This window comes from Echinops telfairi, unplaced genomic scaffold (genome assembly GCF_000313985.2).
Source record: "Echinops telfairi isolate 266 unplaced genomic scaffold, ASM31398v2 ScPeMD7_7420;HRSCAF=8458, whole genome shotgun sequence".
Taxonomy (NCBI): Eukaryota; Metazoa; Chordata; class Mammalia; order Afrosoricida; family Tenrecidae; genus Echinops; species Echinops telfairi.
In genome coordinates this window covers 24,651,474-24,652,871 of record NW_022111320.1, presented here as the reverse complement: position 1 = coordinate 24,652,871, position 1,398 = coordinate 24,651,474, and the positions used below count along the sequence as shown (strand labels likewise).

General features: G+C 47.6%; 1 protein-coding gene across 1 annotated transcript in view; it reads left to right on the top strand.

Annotated features, from left to right (window-relative positions):
- The window catches only part of FBXL2 (F-box and leucine rich repeat protein 2), a 34,251-nt gene that overhangs the window by 17,605 nt on the left and 15,248 nt on the right, over positions 1-1,398 (top strand). The window contains exon 7 of the mRNA XM_030887593.2: positions 1,350-1,398. This exon is cut by the window's right edge and continues 1 nt beyond it. Coding sequence (XP_030743453.1) covers positions 1,350-1,398 — 49 coding nt within the window. The remainder of the gene's footprint in view (positions 1-1,349) is intronic.

Here is a 1,398-nt window from a genome sequence, read left to right as displayed (position 1 = left end):
TCTCCACTCCGCACTCCCCCCATCATTCACTATGGTAAGATTTTTCGCAGTTACTTTTTGAGTGTGAGCAGAGCCCTGGGTACGTGTGTGGTCTTCTAAATCCCCATGAACCTGCAGGGGCTTTTCAAAGTCCTCCTTCCTCAACCGTCTCCTGTCGTAGCCTTTCTTTACAAATGTTGGGTTGTCTATTTATCCCTGTTGGGTTCCCTCCCCACCAAGTGGTAATGGCTCGTACCATGGCCTTCACTGGTTTTTAACAACACCTCTGAGTAGCAAGGCAAGGAAAAGGCCAAACCAGAGCTTGTCCTTTAGGGAGTGCCCAGAGAGGTCAAACCTAAGTTTTTTGGCAATAGAGTCCTCATTGCTCCCTCTGGTGCTAGGAACCTATAGGAAGAGTGCACCCTTGTCGTCAAGGTTTCCACAGGGCGGAGCGTGGGGATGGTGCGGGATCAAGTGAGAACACGAGTCTCTGACCAAAACCCAGAATTATTGTGTATTTTTTATTAGTTGTTCCCGTAGGTGTTGTAAACTTCTGATTAGATTCTAGAACCCCAAGAAGGTTGATTTTGACCATTTCTGCCTGTTTGCTTTCACTGCTTTTGTGGCAGGATGGCCTTTTAGGTTCCCCGCCCCTTCACTGACCACCCTTGTCTGGGACTAAGTGTCTGTTTCAGGTTTGTTCCCCCAGTGGTGGTACTGTCCTGTTAGAGAAGAGTCGAGCTCATTATCATCTCTCTCCTTGAGGAATGTGAGTGAGTGAGGGTCTAAAAGGAGGTCCAAATGGTTAATATGATGGAGTGTCTGACTAGACATGTCATGTATTCATCCATCCCCGTTAAGTATGGGCACGTGAGCATCACGGTAACTCCTGTTTTTTGCTGGCTAGGGAAATATTTAAAAACAAAACTCATATGCTGATGTTGTGGGGCGAATTCTAGATTTGTTGTCCACACTCTGGATTGGCCTGGGGAAGCTCACAGTCCTCGCTAGGCGCTATTCTGCCCATCGGGGACAGTGTTTGAGTTTGTGACAGTTACAAGAAGGGATCCTGTGTCAGCACCTGATCCCTTGTAACAGTCACAATGTAAACATTGTCCCAAATGGGTCAACGTCATTGAAATTCACCTGTAGAAATTGTTGCCTTGGTGTATTTCTGCTATGTATAGTCTCTCAACAACGAGATAAAATAATCAGGATGAAGATTTTAAAAATTTGCAGTTTCGGGGGGTGCCGGGTGGGAGCAGCATCCTGTCCGAGTGGTGCTGGGTCTCTAGTGTGGTGCAGCATGAAGTTTGTGTCTCCACCATTAACCAGCCGGTCCTTTTTCTTGCCCGCATCCCCCTACTTAGGATCCTGGAGGCTGCCCGATGTTCCCATCTGACTGACGCAGGCTTTACA